The 16,663-nt window shown below is 38.6% G+C and overlaps 1 protein-coding gene across 3 annotated transcripts in view; it reads right to left on the bottom strand.

The window, feature by feature from the left end:
- Positions 1-13,855, bottom strand: part of MAP9 (microtubule associated protein 9) — a 49,453-nt gene extending 35,598 nt beyond the window's left edge. For 2 of the 3 annotated variants that reach the window (XM_055405136.2, XM_055405137.2), the window contains exons 1-5: positions 13,677-13,855; positions 12,745-12,888; positions 11,929-12,013; positions 10,538-10,855; positions 2,066-2,295 (exon numbers count right to left, since the gene is read on the bottom strand). In XM_055405136.2, the coding sequence (XP_055261111.2) occupies positions 2,066-2,295; positions 10,538-10,855; positions 11,929-12,013; positions 12,745-12,819 (708 nt within the window). In that variant the 5' untranslated portion in view covers positions 12,820-12,888; positions 13,677-13,855. The remainder of the gene's footprint in view (positions 1-2,065; positions 2,296-10,537; positions 10,856-11,928; positions 12,014-12,744; positions 12,889-13,676) is intronic. The other variant, XM_088827904.1, reaches the window with a different exon arrangement.
- Positions 13,856-16,663: the final 2,808 nt, after the last annotated feature.

Here is a 16,663-nt window from a genome sequence, read left to right as displayed (position 1 = left end):
AGTGTCACCCTTTCCGTACCTAGCTGTGACACTCGAGGGAAAGTAAGGCAGTAGAGAGAGAGGTTCAGTGTCATGTAAGAGTTTATACATAGTTTAAGAGACAGAAGCATAGTTGCATGTGGATGATAACAGACCCTTCCAGAGGCAAAGATGATGGATATAGGAGAAAGAAAGGTAGGACAAAACATTAATGAAAATCCCTGGAAAGGTGGGCTTAAAGAAGATTCACAGCATGCTCAGGACGATTTTACAATGAGGAATAAGGAAATTTCAGATTATTAAAAACAAAAGTATCTAATATACCCAACAATAAAATAATAGATCTACATTATGGGCTATGTTACTGTCATTAAGGTGAATGTAGTCTCAAGATCACCTAGCAACACAGAAACACTTCATGAGCTCAGTGCTAAAGGATTAAAAAAAAAAATCATCATACAAAGCATTATGAATGTTAAGATGACAAATATGATAAAATAAGTAGAGGAAAAATAGCCCCAAAGGGAATAAGAATAATGAACATCATTGTTATTAAGTGGTGGGATTATGAGTAGATATTTCTCAATTAAACTTTCTGTCATAATATAATGTTACTTTAGAAACTTTAGGAATACTATTTTCTTTAATCAAGGCACACAACATGCATCACAAAGAGGATTTAGTTAGGCATCACTACCAGTCTGAATAATGTCCCTCAAAATTCATGTCTATCCTGAATCTCAGATGGAGTTAATTAAGATGAGGATATACTAGACTAGGGTGGACCCTAAATCAAATGACTGGTGTCTTTTTTTAGAGGAAAGTGAGGGAAGGCGCAGAGACCAAGGGGAAAAGGCCATGTGATGATGGAGACAGGGATGAGAGTGATGCAGCTGACAGCCAAGGCCCACCAAAGACTTCTGACAGCCACCAGAAGCTGGGAGAAGCAAGGAAGGATTTTTCTCCAGAGCCTTCAGAGACAATATGACCCTACCCACACTTTGATTTTGGACTTATGACCTTCAGAACTGAAAAAACTTTAAGTCTAATTTGTGGCAATTTGTTGTAACAGCTACCAGTGAACTACCACAATATCCACTTGGTCAGATGATCTTATTCAATATACAACAATTGTTTGGCTTTGATAAGCCCATCTCTTCTCCTGATTTTTATAACAAATTAGGACATAGCACACTGAAGTTAGAGAGATTTGTATCAAATTGCCAGCTTTACTGGTAAAGCTAACGTACAGGACAAGAGTGGAATAAGAAGCCTCCTGTAATCACACTTCTGGTCTGAACTGGAGAGATCCATTCATTTAGCTGTGATACAAAGGACTTCCTCTGTCTCGCTTTGTACCACCCTCTCTCACTCACATCTGAACCACAGAGGAGTCAGAAGAAAGAAGCTTAGCCAGGTACTGTTTAGTTTTCTCTGATCTGCTTTAGCAGACTGTGGAGCAGGAATGTTCTTCCCATACTTATCCCTTCTGAAATATGAGGTGGAAGTTTCCTAGCCATAGTGAAATTTAAATACAGGAGGCCAAGTGTTCTTCCCTCATGACAATACACAGTAAACTCCTGATGAACTCCTGAAGGATCATATCTACTCCCACTGTGATATCCCAAAAATGATAGGACACTGCTGTGAACATTCAATATGCATTTGTTGAGTGATTAAAACCACATGAGTAAAATGACACTGGCCATAAATTATACAATTAAAATATGTGTAAATATATACTTGCAATTAAAGTGTTGCATAGATTCGAAAGGAATGCACTGTTTTTTCACATTTTACTTTCTCTGATATTGGAGGCATCTTATAATGACTGGTGTGTTACAGCTTAACTAGCAGTTTTCTTCTTTCTTAGCAGTACATTAAATAATTCTGCATTTTTGCTCTATCTTACAATGCAGTTTTAGACCGAATAGAATATATTTAAAAAATTAAAGTCCCATGTCATCTGCTGAAGAAAACATGTAAAACACACACAAACATACACATGCATGTACACAAATATTCTCTCTCTTATAATCAGATGCAAAAATCTGAACTCAAAACACAATCCAGCAACAGTGCTAACCTCAGGACCAAGGTTTTCAGAGAATGCATTCTTCTCAGCTTCTGGTTGCCTGCTATTCAGCCTCGGGAGGAACGAAGGTGTGGAATGTGCTTCTAATTCTCTGTGTGGGACGGTTTCTTTATTGTCTTCTAGGCTATCTTTCTTCTCCCCATGGCTGTGCTTTTTCAACATGCTCCTTGGTCGAGGTGAAGGCTTAAATTGGTTGTCTGCTTCAATGCTGCTGTTATTTTCTACAGAAAAATACAATGCTTTAATACATTTAATGCAGTAAAAAATATATATATTTTTAAGATGATCATGGCTTCCCCTACACCCCAGGTGCCACCAAACTTCCCTCCAGTTTCCAAGCACCTTGTCTCTCTGTCCTGGAGAAGAAGCCCACACCCTTCTCTACAAAGAGCTCCAGAAAGTAAAAATAGGTGATAGTTCACAATAAAAAAAATATTTTAATGGCTGCCATTCTGAAAGTAACTAGAATACTTCACTCTTGTGAGTAGTTAACTATTCTACTTTATCAACTCTCATAGTATTAAAATTTTGTTAAAAAAAAACAAAACCATGACTTTATAAAATGAGGCAGTTCATCCATCAAACCTTTATTGAGTGTCTGCCACCAGGCCCTGTTCACTTCATTCACATTAACAGATCTCAATCAAGACACTGGCAATGGCCCTGTCCTAGGATTTTAGAGGTTGTGGAGGGGGACGATTGTAAACAAATAAAATTATAAGACAAAGGTAAGTGCTGTAACAAGTATGAAGATGATGTCGGCACAGGGGTAGAAGAGCCAATGTCCCTAGAAAGAGGAATGGAGGACTCAACAACTTGTGGGCTGCTGTTCTCTGAGTTCATAAAACCTCTCCAGCAGTTATGAAAATTTCTCAGCTGCTATTTCCACTTCTTCTAAGTTTCAAACAACAAGCTAATGCTGGTATATTTCCAGCCCTCAAAACATGATATACAAGTTTTTTACATGAACTTTTCCCTAAATTTCACCTTTTATATATATCCATTTCTCCACTGTCCTACCAATGTATTCTTCTGACAAAGCTGCAAAATTGAATACCATTCTCTTTTTTTATCTGTAAGTGGGGTTATAAATCCTACTAGAAGATTCTACAGTCAGACCTAATTGGAACCACTATAAATGTTGCACTACCAATTTTAGGTATGTCCTAAATTCTGGTAAAATGTCCAATTTAAAATCTAAGAGTTATCCTAGATTCCTCCCTCAAAATCCGAAGTATCATGATACCCTATTGACTCTACCTCTAAATATCTCTCATTTATCCCACTTTCTGCAACCCCACTGTCAGTTCCTTATCCAGTCTTGCCTATATTACTGCCTCAGCAATGTTTATAAAACACAAATCAGATCACACCACCCCTCTCCACAAAATTCTTCAGTGGCTCCCCATTATCCAGTCCTGCAAGTTCACTGCCTCTGAACAATATAAAAGGTTTCATAGTCTTGTCCCTGGCTAGCTGTGCTGCCTCATCACTAGCACACTCCCTTGGTAATCTGTCCTGATATGCTGGGCTCACTGTCCTTCTGCAGTTGGGCCAATTCTCTTGCCACCAAACTTTTATCATAGTTCTTCCTCTGCCTAGGATGTCCACTTCCGGCTTCTCCTGACAAATGCTTGCTTGTCTTTGGAATCTCAGTTTAAGCAGAATATTATATAAAGCTTGATAAAAGGTTTAGAGTCTTTTTTTTTTTTTTTTTTTACTGTAATAACAACACTTAACAGGAGATCCATTCTCTTAATAAAATTTTAAGTGCAGAATACAGTATTATTACCTAAAGGCACAAAGCCATATATCAGAACTCTAGAACTTGTTCATCTTGCTAACTGAAACTTTATACCTTTTGACTAGCAATTTCCATTTCCCGCTCCCTCCAGCCACTCATAACTACCATTCTTACATTGAAATCTTAACCCCAAAAGTGGGTTAAGATATATTAGGAGGTAGGACCTTTGGGAGGTGATTATGTCATACAGGCAGACCTTCATGAATGGGATTAGTGCCCTAAAAACAATGTTCTAGAAAGTTCCCTTGCCCTTTCCACCATGTAAAGCAACAATGGGAAGCCTGAAACAATGAAAAGGACCCTAACCAACCATATGAGTCCTGTGATCTCAGACTTTCACCCTCCAGAACTGTGAGAAACAGATTTTTATTGGTTAAATTCACCCAGTTTGAAGTTTGTGGTTCTGCTGTGCTGCCAAGCTACTTCAGTCAGGTCTGACTCTTTGTGAAGAGCCTGGTGGACCACCAGGCTCCACTGTCCTTGGGATTTTCCTGGCAAGAATACTGGAATGGGTTGCCATTTCCTCCTCCAGGGGATCCTCCCAACCCACGTCTCCTGCATTGGCAAGTGGATTCTTTACCACTAGCGCCATCTCGGAAGCCCCAGTAGTATTTGGGAACTATTTGATTCAGTTCAGTTCAGTTCAGTCGCCCAGTCGTGTCCGACTCTTTGCGACCCCATGAATCACAGCACGCCAGGACTCCCTGTCCATCACCAACTCCCGGAGTTCACTCAAACTCATGTCCATCGAGTCGGTGATGCCATCCAGCCATCTCATTCTCTGTCGTCCCCGTCTCCTCCCGCCCCCAATCCCTCTTAGCATCAGAGTCTTTTCCAGTGAGTCAACTCGTCTCATGAGGTGGCCAAAGTATTGGAGTTTCAGCTTTAGCATCAGTCCTTCCAATGAACACCCAGGACTGATCTCCTTTAGAATGGACTGGTTGGATCTCCTTGCAGTCCAAGGGACTCTCAAGAGTCTTCTCCAGCACCACAGTTCATAAGCATCAATTCTTTGGTGATCAGCTTTCTTCACAGTCCAACTCTCACATCCATACATGACAACGGGAAAAACCATAGCCTTGACTAGACGGACCTTTGTTGGCAAAGTAATGTCTCTGCTTTTTAAGATGCTATCTACGTTGGTCAAAACTTTCCTTCCAAGGAGTAAGCGTCTTTAATTTCCTGGCTGCAATCAGCATCTGCAGTGATTTTGGAGCCCCCAAAAAACAAAGTCTGACACTGTTTCCACTGTTTTTCCATCTATTTCCCATGAAGTGATGGGACCAGATGCCATGATCTTCATTTTCTGAATGTTGAGCTTCAAGCCAAACTTTTTACTCTCCTCTTTCACTTTCATCAAGAGGCTTTTGAGTTACAGGAGCCCAAATGACTAAGACAGTATTGGAGGATTGGTACCACATCTCTAATGCTGCAGTCACAGTTACCATCACAGTGCTTGTAACAGTGAGACATATGCAAACAACAAATATGTGTGGATAAATAAAATGATCTGTCTATGAACAAATGCTGAATAATAAAGTGAATAGTAGAAGCATTTATAGCATGCTTAATTTATGCCAGATTGCTCTAAACCCTTCAGATACATAAACTCACTTAATTGCCTCAAACCCCTTGCAGTGGTTCAACCATTGTCCCCTTTCACAGATAAATAAAATGAAGAACAAAGAGCTCATGTGCCTATGGTTATAAACTCTAGTTTGTGGAATTAAAGCAGTAGTACCCTGGCTCCAATGCTAATGGAGTCAAGATGCTCCTGCTTTAAAGTTAAAATAAAAACAGCATACCTTGTAAAAATTACTTTCTACAATCACCATCAATGTGACCATTACCTGATAAAGTGAAAGAGTTTGATTATTGTACTTTTTACAGCAGAAAATTTAAGTCTGAATTTGACAATAAGGAGTTCATGATCTGAGCCACAGTCAGCTCCTGGTCTTGTTTTTGCTGACTATATAGAGCTTCTCCATCTTTGGCTGCAAAGAATATAATCAATTTGGTTTTGGTATTGACCATCTGGTGATGTCCACGTGTAGGGTCTTCTCTTGTGTTGTTCGAAGAGGGTGTTTGCTATGACCAGTGCACTCTCTTGGCAAAACTCTATCGGCCTTTGCCCTGCTTCATTTTGTACTCCAAGGCCAAATTTGCCTGTTAATCCAGTTAGCTCTTGACTTCCTACTTTTGCATTCCAGTCCCCTATAATGAAGTGGACATCTTTTTTGGGTGTTAGTTCTAAAAGGTCTTGTGGGTCTTCATAGAACCGTTCAACTTCAGCTTCTTCAGCATTACTGTTCGGAGCATAGACTTGGATTACTAAGATATTGAATGGTTTGCCTTGGAAATGAACAGAGATCATTCTGTCATTTTTGAGATTGCATCCAAGTACTATATTGCATCTACATTTTGGACTCTTTTGTTGACTATAATGGATATTCCATTTCTTATTAAATTTGCTCATTCCAGTTCATTTTAGTTCACTGATTCCTAAAATGTCAATGTTCACTCTTGCCATCTCCTGTTTGACCACTTCCAATTTGCCTTGATTCAAGGACATAACATTCCAGGTTCCTATGCAATATTGCTCTTTACAACATCGGACTTTATTTCCATCACCTGCCATATCCACAACTCGGTGTTGTTTTTGCCTTGACTCTGTCTCTTCATTCCTTCTGGAGGTATTTCTCCACTGTTCTCCAGTAGCATTCTGGGCACCTACCAACCTGGGGAGTTCATCTTTCAGTGACCTATCGTTTTGCCTTTTCATACTGTTTTTGGAGTTCTCAAGGTAAGAATACTGAAGTGGTTTGCCATTCCCTTCTGCAGTGGACCATGTTTTGTCAGAACTCTCCGCCATGACCCATCAGTCTTGGGTGGCCCTACACGGCATGGCTCATAGTTTCATTGGGCTAGACAGGCTGTGGTTCATGGGATCAGTTTGGTTAGTTTTCTGTGATTGTGGTTTTCATTCTGTCTGCCTTCTGATGGAGAAGGATAAGAGGCTTATGGAAGCTTCCTGATGGGAGAGACTGACTGAGGGGGAAACTGGGGCTTGTTGGGAGTTGGTGATCGACAGGGACGCCTGGCGTGCTGCAATCCATGGGGTTGCAAAGAGTTGGACACAACTGAGTGACTGAACTGAACTGAACAACAGACAAGCGAGAACAAAGGAAACTTTCAGGTTCTAATATTTTTATAAAGCATTAAATGATACTCAGCAATATCTCATGACATCAAAAATATTAAGTTCTAAATATGATTAAGAAAAAGATCTAAAAATTTAGAGGATAGAGCTAAACTTGTTAACCACATTACTTCTTTAATGAATAAATTATTCATTTATATATTCAAATACTTAAAGAATTCTACATGCCAGACACTAACCAGCAGACTCAACTTTTTCCTTCAACTTGAATAACCTTAGAATAATGATTTCAAATATTTTATACCAAAATTCCACTTCCAGAAGCATCAAGTTTTCAGAAAGAAAAAAAAAGTCTATACATTATCAAAATGTCTTGTTTCATTATCAAATATAAATGATTACCTATTTCAGTAATTATTTTTATACTACATATACTGAATTGCAAATGGTTAATAGCAACCCACTCCAGTACTCTTGCCTGGAAAATCCCATGGACGGGGGAGCCTTGTAGGCTGCAGTCCATGGGGTTGCGAAGAGTTGGTCACGACTGAGCAACTTCACTTTCACTTTTCACTTTCAAGCATTGGAGAAGAAATGGCAACCCACTTCAGTACTCTTGCCTGGAGAGTCCCAGGGACAGAGGAGCCTAGTGGGCTGCCAGCTATGGGGCCGCACAGAGTTGGACATGACTGAAGTGACAGCAGCAGCAGTAGCAGCAGCAATGATTGTTCAAAAATTCAGTACTGCACATTCATAATCCTGGGGCCATCTTGTGGTCAAAGGACAATATTTCTTTATTCATTTTAATTTGTCACAGGTTTTAAAAAAGGTATTAAATAGATGGATTATCGCTGATTATGTACCATAAAGTTCTAATTATATACTTATATCTATATCAGACTAAGTTTTAGCTTTTATAGTATGCTCACAGTTTCTTATTACCTAATGAAAAGCTTTTCAGAATCAGGACAAATAGGATAAATATAATCTATAAAAATAGTTTTTTAAACTCAACTAGGACTAGGGAATACTACATACTCTATCTTTCATGAAGAGTCACAGCATGTATGTCTTTATTAATGGTTCCAAGAAGTTCTCTCATAAAGAAATCGGTTTAAAATTTCTATAACTCTGTGTTTTCCCCTTGATACAATGAACAAACTGGAAAAGATTGTGGGAAATGGTGACTTATTGAATTCTTCACTATTTGATTATGTTTCCCTTCTCTCCATTTTTTTACTCAGTACACTGGTAAGGTAAATTTTAGCAAGTAACTTCTGTTTCATTATACCTTGTGCTTACACTTTTGTAGAAGTTTATAGTTTGAGACATACTTTAGTATGATTAGTGTCTGCTGTCATGTCTGACTCTTTGCAACCCCATGGGACTATAGCCCGCCTGCCAGGCTCCTCTGTCTATGGAACTTTCCCATTTCCTCCTCCTGGGGGATCTCTCTAACACAGGGATCAAACCCACCTCTCCTGCATCCCCTGCATTGGCAGGTGGATTCTTTACCACTGTGCCACCTGGGTACATTCTTCAAATAATTCTGTAGGAAGGGAGAGCAAGTTTCCTCTCCTTCCTCATGAGGACAGTAAGGCTTACCCTATTGCTAAGGTCATACATAATTAACATACAGTGGCTTTCTCCCTAGTATCATTGATGATTCATATCTTCTCGTTTGAAAGTGGAAAGGATTGTCAGGGGTGGAAAAAAGAGTGGGTCCCTCATACATATCTGAAATAAAGCTTTGTCTGAAGTTATCAGTGCTATCTAATATATCTAATATAAAGTATGAAATACTTACCAGTATTGTATTTAATGATGATATAAAGGAAAGAGGTTTTTGTGAAAGTTAGTATCAACTACTATTGCTTTCCATAAAACAGAAAAAGACTGGAAGACCCCAAATCCTTCACCTTCTACACTCTTGTTCCTGCATGGTAGCCCAGGGGATCTCACGGCAGTTGGTGCCTGCTTCACTCCATCTCTGCTCCACTATGCCCAGAGCTCAGTAGAATTGTGGAGAAACTAACCCTAATAGTCACACCAAGAACTTCCCCACAGAAAACTGAGTTTTAGTGGATTTCCCTGGGGAACAGAGAAACCAAATGGAGATTCTCTTAAGGAAAGTCTGGAGGCTTAAGCAATAAGAGTAACAACACCTCTTTCTACCACTCCCATTTCAAAGATACAAATGTCACATATATATTCTGGCAAATGGCTGCATGGAAATGATTCTTTAGGACTAGCCCAAAGCTGTACTCTAACCCTAATGTCTGGAGTGTGAGACGGATTAGAAAGCATTCCATTGTAGCTACACTGCTAAAAGAATTGGAGCTCATATGTCTAAGCGAGGCTGGATGTAGACGCTTGAAGTTCTTCCACCTCCTGCATTCAGTCTTGCCTCTCTGCTGGTGCCCGATAGGAGGCCAAAGAACTTTCAGTCATCCACATCCAGCCTCACTTAGGCCTATGAGCTCCAATTTTGTTTTTAGCAGTGTAACTAGAATGGAATCTTTTCTAATCAATCTCATACTCCAGACATTTGGGTTAGAGCAGCACTGGGGCAGTCCTTAAAACAATCATTTCCATACAGTCATTTGCCAGAATATTTGTTTGATGTTTGTATATTTGAAATGGGGGTTGTAGGACGGGAGGGAGAGGTGTTGTTGCTCTTATTATTTAAGCCTCCAGACTTTCCTGAGAATTAAGGCTTTCCTCTATGGCTCTGGGTTTCCCAGGTTGCACTAGTGGTAAAGAACCTGCCTGCCAATACAGGAGACTTAAGAGACGTGGGTTCGATCCCTGGGTTGGGAAGATCTCCTGGAGAAGGGCATGGCAGCCCACCCAGTATGCTTGCCTGGAGAGTCCCATGGACAGAGAAGCCTGGTGGGCTACGGTCCATGGGGTCACAAAAAGCCAGACACAACTGAAGCGACTTACTACACACACGCACACAACCTCTACACAGCCAGATCTCCATTTATGGGCTTCCTTGGTGGTACACATAATAAAGAATCTGCCTATAATGCAGGAGACCTGACTTCAATCCCTGGGTTAGGAAGATCCCTTGGAGAAGGGACTGGCAACCCACTCAAGTGTTCTTGCCCTGAGAATTCCAGGGACAGAGGAGCCTGACAGGCAACAGTCCATGGGGTCACAAAGAGTCAGTCAGGACAGAGAAAAACATTTTCACTTTCATTTTCTATACTTCTATTATTTTTATTTATTCTGTAAAATTGAAAAGTTAAGTCTGTCTTTTTTCTTAAATATTTATTAACCCCTATGTAAAAATATTCTGTAATTACCTTAAAATAAATTTTCAAGAAATGCAATTACAGTGACCTAACAAATTACCTGAAGATGTACTTTTGATCCACTCTAGTATTCTTGCCTGGAAAATCCCATCGACAGAGGAGCCTGTCAGGCTACAGTCCATGGGATTGCAGAGTCCAACACAACTTAGCGACTAAACCAAACCAAACCAACAAATTACCTGAAGATGTACTTTTGATTGGAAGAATTCTAGGTTTAGTTTCCATTTTAATTTTCTCTTTTTCAACTTCCTGTTGTTTATTTTGAGATTCAGATAAGGGATTTACAACCATGCCTTCACCATCATCAAGTGCAATGTCATCATTTTTGATAGAGACTACTGGCTCATGTTTCCTCACATCATTGCTTGATTTCTTGGTTTTCAAAAAAGACAGTTTTGGAGAATTGTTTTCTTCATCATCTGAAATGTGAAAATTATTCATTTTTTTCTTAACTGAAATTTCATCTACTGAGGTGTCAGAAAAATCACCTAAGGAAACTGAAAAATAGAAGAGAAAAATATTTTCAATAGTACATTTTAAAGTTTTGAAGGTTATATCAATCAAAAACATTACCTTAAAGACTAGATATGAATTTACAACTGTGAATAGATTTGGAACCCTAAGAAAACTCCTAACTTAGGCAGTTTATAAAATAAAAATTTCAGTTTCATTTATTTGAAACATACTTATTGAGTATGAATAGTGTATCAAGTCAAGCACTGTGCTTGCTCTGAGAGAAGTCAAAGGATCTTCAAAACAACAATCAGTCATAGACATTTAGATTTTGGACTGTAAAACTTATTTAATTTTTTTTCAAAAACTTCATCATATAAAATAAAAAATATTTGTAAATGGAAGAATTAGCTAATAATGTTTTTCCATTAAAATTTTGGAACTGCTATTCCATCCATACCAGAGTATTAGATTTTATTATGAGAAGAATAATAAAGAATGCTAACTTAACTATACAGTAATGATTTAACTATTGTTCTGGTAACTTTTACAGAGAACACCGAGAGTTATTCACTGAATATCAAAGAATAAAACACTGAATTTCAAGTTCAGAATTTTGCATGTTTATCTTGAAATGTGAAATGTTAATATCTTACATAACTAAAGAAACCAAATTAATCATACAGTACTGATATACTGAGTTTTTAAAACTGATTCTCTTTCACAGCCAAAAAACTTTAATTTATAAAAAGCATTATAAAAGTGATTCTGATATACCCAAATTTCAGTTCTATGGTCCCTAATTATTACCTCACTGTAGGTCTCATAGGGTTGGCCTTAAAGATGAACTCATCATCTCCAATATAATTTACCACTGACAAGCAAATCTGCTATCAGTTAATTTTCAGTTTTTTATACACAATCAGAAAAAAACAAGGACAATCATACAACTTCCTGAAAATTAAGAGTGACTTTTTATTAAAAAGTTCATTAAAAAGCTGGAGACCTAAAACCAGTGAATTCACTGGTATTATTTTACAATGGTGATTTTTTTTTTTCCAGGTTTGGGCGATACATAACTAAAAGAAGACATTTCTTTCCCCATGTTCTCACATACCAATCTCATCACTTTCAAAGTCATCTGAGTATTCAGAACTTCTTTGTCTGGCTGAGCGAGCTGTAATTGCTTTTATTAGCTCATCCTGAAATGAAATAATTAAAATCAGTCTCTACCCAAATGTGTACTCTCATATGTAGAATTAATTCTTTAAACAAATAATGCTTGATTAATAACTACTTTAAAACTCAGATTTCATTCATCTAACACATATTTACTGAAATCCCACTTTATGCCATGCACCCAGACTCTAAGAGGCAACACAGAACATCACAGATGACCCTCTTTTTCATGGAACTTACAGTTAAATTAAACAGGGCAGACAACACCAAGAAAATTAACTGAGGGACTCTATCTGGACCAGGTTCATTACAAACTGATATCTGGGAAGAAACTGGTATTCTTTATGATCTTTTGTTTCAGCATATTGCTATTAACAGATGTAATCAATACCATAAATTGAGAAGTTCAGTTCAAAATTGTAGCAACTGGACACAGAAAGCTTAAATGTTATTATGTTAAACCAGAAAAAAAATTAACAATCTTTATGAAAATGGCAATTAGAAGTTGCTATTTAACTTTCAAAAGATAATTTAACTTTTAATGTAGTAAGAACCTAGTATTTACTTTGGTAGTCTCAAAGCCACACAGAAGAGCTGGTAATACTAGAGCCCAAAAACAATCATCTGCAAAATCTCAAAAGAAACATAGGATTTACTCATGCTCTGTATAGGACTGCTTTAGGATTACTTTCAAATCCAATATTACTAATACAGGCATTACCTTGTAAAATCATTCAAAATAAAAATACTTTACCTGGAAAGTAGTTCTTTTGGTGACTTTTGGACTCTTTGTATATGCCAAAGTTGTGCTAAAAACTTCATCAGACATAGTGTGTTTTAATCTCTACCTTTACAAAATGGCTAATAATGATAGGAATAATTCAACCTCTGATGATGGCTGAAACAAACAAAAAACAAGTCAGACATTTTTGCATGCTTAAGAATTTGTATTATTACATTTAATGCTTCCCTGACCCCCAGAAAAGCCAAACAAAAACAAGAAAAACATCACTGAGCTGCATGTTCACGTCAACAGAGCTCTTGAAAATAAATAGCAAATTCTACCAACAAACTGGTTTTCAAAGAGAAAAGAAAATTCAAACCTCAGTTATCTTAAAACAGTTTTACAATATTTTATTATCCTAAATGTTTTACAATTATTGAGCAATGAGCGCAATAACTTCTTGCCAATTAAAACAGAAACTTTTCCACCTCTCTTCCATTCAAAAGTATAATATTGCCTACAAAAGAGCCATACTTATTTAAAAGGCTACTTTTATTTTAAAAATGAAAAGTTTACTTTTGTTTAAAAGCCATACTTATTTAAAAGAAGACTACTGTCAGCATAAAGGATCATCTAAGAACATTATTTATTTATTTTTCTTTCACTCTTCCCTCTCACAAAAATGTTAATACAATTAGATAAAACAAAATAAAGCTTTACAAAATTAGTGTCAAATGGCCCCGTGAAGGTTTCCAGTTGCTCCAGGTGGAGACTGCCGGGCCGCCCCGCTGCCCTCCAAAGCGCGCGGGGACCGCTCTGGCCCTGCAAGGTGGCGCCCTGTGCCTGACCGCTCGGCCCATCGCGGCCGACCCAGCAACCGCCACTAGCCAGGCCAGTGCACAGCCCAGCGCGGCTCCGGCCCCAGTTCTCCGCGACCCGCAAGTGCCGCCTTCTGGGCTCACCTGGCATTCCTGCGGAGGGCAGGCAGCCCGCGACCGGAGAACCCAGCGGCTGGCCCCTCAACCCGGCCTGCGCCTGGCTGCTTTCAGAGACCTGGCTTCTTAGGGAGAGAGGAGGCGGGACTACGAACGAAGGTGGGGGGCGGTTGCTAGGATACAAGATCTCTGGGAGGAAGTGACTTCTCGCGCCCCAGGCCTCGGGTACCTAACACCGCCCTACAGCCCCACGTGTCACTGAGGCGACCGCCCAGAGGAAGGAAATGACGTCAGCCCTCTGGGTCTGGGGAGAAGGGTGTTTTACCTGTCGTCTGTGCTTCAGTCGTTACCTAGGAGACAGGACCCGTCCGGCTGCCTGAGAGTTGGCGCCTGCGCACTGAGAGTTGGCGCCTGCCAGTGGCGTGAGGGACTTCATCAGCGCAAAGCATATCCGTTGTTTTGCCATAGTTGTCACAGACATGAAGTTCTGTGACTCGGAGTGTGTACTGACGGAATAATACACTGACAGATGGGCCAGAAAGGCAAGATAATGACTTTTGCAGGCTCCGGAGTCAAAAGGCACATTTGAATCCTGGAGCACCTCTCTCTGTCCATGTGATGTCCTGCAGGTTAAGGTCTGTATACCCTAGTTTCCTCTTCTGTATTAAAAATAAAAAAAAGAGGGAGGCTATAATATTAACAGTAGCCTTAATAGCCATAAAGAAAGCTGAGCGCCAAAGAATTGATGCTTTTGAACTGTGATGTTGGAGAATATTCTTGAGAGGCCCTTGAACTGCAAGGAGATCCAGCCAGTCCATCCTAAAGGAAATCAGTCCTGAATATTCATTGGAAGGAATGATGTTGAAGCTGAAGCTCCAATACTTCGGCCACCCGATGCGAAGAACTGACTCATTGGAAAAGACCCTGACGCTGAGAAAGATTGAGGGCAGGAGGAGAAGGGAATGACAGGAGGATATGGTTGGATGGCATCACCAGCACATTGGACATGAGTTTGAGCAAGCTCCTGGGTATTGGTAATAGACAGGGAAGCTTGACGTGTTCCCGTGCATGGGTAGCAAAGAGTCGGACACGACTGAGTGACTGAACAGAAGTGAACTGGCAAATAGCGTTGCTGTGAGTATTGAACGAAATTATGCAGCTGGAATACTTAAAAGATTGCCTGGGATTGCATTCCATCAGTGTTAGATAACACTCTATGTAACTCAGCCACAAAGGGCCTGGAAAGAAGTCATTCCTTATCCACACAGCTTAAAACCCATTCCAAGTGTTTCTTTAATATAAATGCTTTGCGTATGTTTCTGGCAAAAATTAAATCAGTCAACAAAATGATCTAAAAAGGCAGAGGCCTGTGTGCTGATAAAGTAACCAAAAATAACAGCACTTAACTAGCATAGGTAATCCTTAACAAAATAAACAAAAGAAAAAGACACTTCTTTAAAGACTTTAAAATAACAAGGATTTCTATTTTTTTTTAATTTAGAAGAAACTTAATCCTAATTGAAATGTCTGAATTTATTATTCATTGACTAGTAAATTAAACTTGTTCTAAGTATTTTCCTTTCCTCCGAATTTTTTTCACTTCTTCAACAATTTATTTATAAAGAAATCACAATGGATACAAGTTTAATAAATCAATATGTTGAAAAACCAAGTGTGCGTAGCAAGAAATACTAAATTTAGTTTAAAAAAAAGTTCATACTTTTAACAATCTGTGCAATGCAACTTTTTAAATACAGTGTTCAGTTTATGCTCAATTTGTTTGAAAAATTTAGTTTGATTAACATTTGCTTAACTTAGATGTTTTCAAGAAATTCTTTTTTAACTTTTTACTTTGTATTGGATTATAACCAATTATCAATGTTATGATAGTTTCAGGTGAACGGTTAAGGGACTCTCATATACATGTATGTATTCTCCCCCAAACTCCCCTTCCATCCAAGCTGCTACATTACATTGAGCAGTGTTCCATGTGCTATACAGTAAGTATATTTTAAATATAGCAGTGAGTACACGTCCACACAAACTCACTAATTATCCCTTTCCCTCATGCTTTCCCCCCTACAACCATAAGATTTTTCTCTAAGTCTATGAGTAACTTTCTGTTTTGTACATTCATTTGTATCATTTCTTTTCAGATTCCACGTATAAGGGATGTCATATGCTATTTTCCCTTCTCTCTCTGACTTACTTCACTCACTATGGCCATCTCTAGGCCCATGTTGCTGCAAATGGCATTAGTTTATTCTTTTTAATGGTTGATTAATATTCAATTGTATATGTATACCACATCTTCTTTATCCATTCCTTTGTCAATGGACATCTAGGTTGCTTCCGTGCCTTGCTATTGTAACAGTGCTTCAATAAACATTGGGATGTCTGTATCCTTTCAGATCTTGTTTTTCTCTGGATATATGCCCAGGAATGGGATTATGGAACCCTGCATATGTCCATATGGTAATTCTATTTTCAGTTTTTTAAGGAACCTACATACTGTTCTGCATAGTGGCTATAGCAATTTACATTCCCTCTAACAGAGTAGGAGGGTTCCCTTCTCTCCACACCTCCTCTAGCATTTACTGTTTGTGCAATTTTTGATGGTAGCCATTCTGGCTGTTATGAGGTGATATTTCATTGTAGTTTTGATTCATATTTCTCTAATAATTAGCAATGTTGAACATTTTCATTTTCATGTGCCTCTTGACCATCTGAATATCTCTTTGGAGAAATATCTATTTATGTCTTCTGTTCTTTTATTGATTGGGTTATTTGTTTTGATGCTGTATCATGAGCTGTTTGTATCATAATAAGCTGATAAGTATCATGAGCTGTTTGTAAATTTTGGAGACTAATCCCTTGTTGGTCACATCATCTGCAAATATTTTCACCCAATCAGTGGGTTGTCTTTTCATTTTGTTTGTTTCCTTTGCTGTGCAAAAGCTTTTGTGTTTAAGTAGGCCCCATTTGTTTTTGTTTTTATTTCCATCATTCTGGAC

The sequence above is a fragment of the Moschus berezovskii genome, chromosome 19 (assembly GCF_049115385.1).
Source record: "Moschus berezovskii isolate FMDL1 chromosome 19, NW_MosBer_1.0, whole genome shotgun sequence".
NCBI lineage: Eukaryota > Metazoa > Chordata > Mammalia > Artiodactyla > Moschidae > Moschus > Moschus berezovskii.
This window is presented reverse-complemented; position numbering and strand designations above follow the sequence as displayed.